This window comes from Lagopus leucura, unplaced genomic scaffold (genome assembly GCF_019238085.1).
Source record: "Lagopus leucura isolate 7727_CA_CO unplaced genomic scaffold, USGS_WTPT01 39363-0_obj-0_obj, whole genome shotgun sequence".
In the NCBI taxonomy this organism is placed as follows: Eukaryota; Metazoa; Chordata; class Aves; order Galliformes; family Phasianidae; genus Lagopus; species Lagopus leucura.
This window is the reverse complement of record NW_024966570.1, coordinates 1-1072: the sequence shown is the minus strand read 5'-3', so window position 1 is coordinate 1072 and position 1072 is coordinate 1. Positions and strand designations below refer to the sequence as shown.

General features: G+C 56.6%; 1 protein-coding gene across 1 annotated transcript; it reads left to right on the top strand.

Moving 5' to 3' along the window:
• Positions 1-6: 6 nt before the first annotated feature.
• LOC122192650 (toll-like receptor 6) lies at positions 7-1067 on the top strand (the record flags this gene model as incomplete). The annotated part of the gene is made up of 1 exon (XM_042893270.1): positions 7-1067. A coding segment is annotated over exon 1 (1044 nt), but the record flags the coding sequence as incomplete, so codon positions are not given.
• Positions 1068-1072: the final 5 nt, after the last annotated feature.

The following is a 1072-nucleotide window of genomic DNA, read 5'->3' as shown; positions in this document are numbered from 1 at the left end:
AGAGCCTTTCCAAGGTGAGCTTCATGACCAGCCGTATGAAATCACTGAGGTATCTGGACATGAGCAGCAACTTGCTGCGTAACAGTGGAGCTGAGAAGCGCTGCCAGTGGACTGATTCTCTGTCAGAGCTGGACCTGTCCTCCAACCAGCTGACAGAGTCCGTGTTTGAGTGCCTGCCCGTTCGTATCAGCAAACTGGACCTACAAAACAACCAGATTGCCAGCGTCCCCAAGGGGATTGCTGAGCTGCAGTCCTTGAAGGAGCTGAACCTGGCATCCAACAGGCTGGCCGACCTGCCAGGGTGCAGGGCCTTTGCGGGCCTGGCGATCCTGAACATAGAGAGGAATTTGATCCTCACGCCAAGTGCCGACTTCTTTGAGAGCTGCCCGAGCGTGAAGGAGCTGCAAGCTGGGCAAAACCCGTTCAAGTGTTCGTGTGAGCTGCAGGACTTCCTGCGCCTGGAAAGGCGGTCTGGGGGCAAGCTGTCCAGCTGGCCAGAGGCGTACGTGTGCAAGTACCCAGAAGACCTGAGCGGCACGCAGCTGAAGGACTTCCACCTGACCGAGCTGGCCTGCAACACCACTCTGCTGCTCGTGACAGCTCTGCTGCTGACGCTGGTGCTGGTGGCTGTGGTGGCCTTCCTGTGCATCTACCTGGATGTGCCGTGGTACGTGCGGATGCTGTGGCAGTGGACGCGGACGAAGCGGAGAGCTTGGCACGGCTGCCCCGAGCAGCGGGAAACCGTTCTGCAGTTCCACGCCTTCATTTCGTACAGCGAACGCGATTCGTTGTGGGTGAAGAACGAGCTGATCCCCAACCTGGAGAAGGGGGAGGGCTGCATCCAGCTGTGTCAGCACGAGAGGAACTTCATCCCTGGCAAAAGCATTGTGGAGAATATCATCAACTGCATTGAGAAGAGCTACAAGTCCATCTTTGTGCTGTCCCCCAACTTTGTGCAGAGCGAGTGGTGTCACTACGAGCTGTACTTTGCCCATCACAAGTTGTTTAGTGAGAACTCCAACAGTTTGATCCTGATCTTGCTGGAGCCGATCCCTCCATATGTTATCCCTGC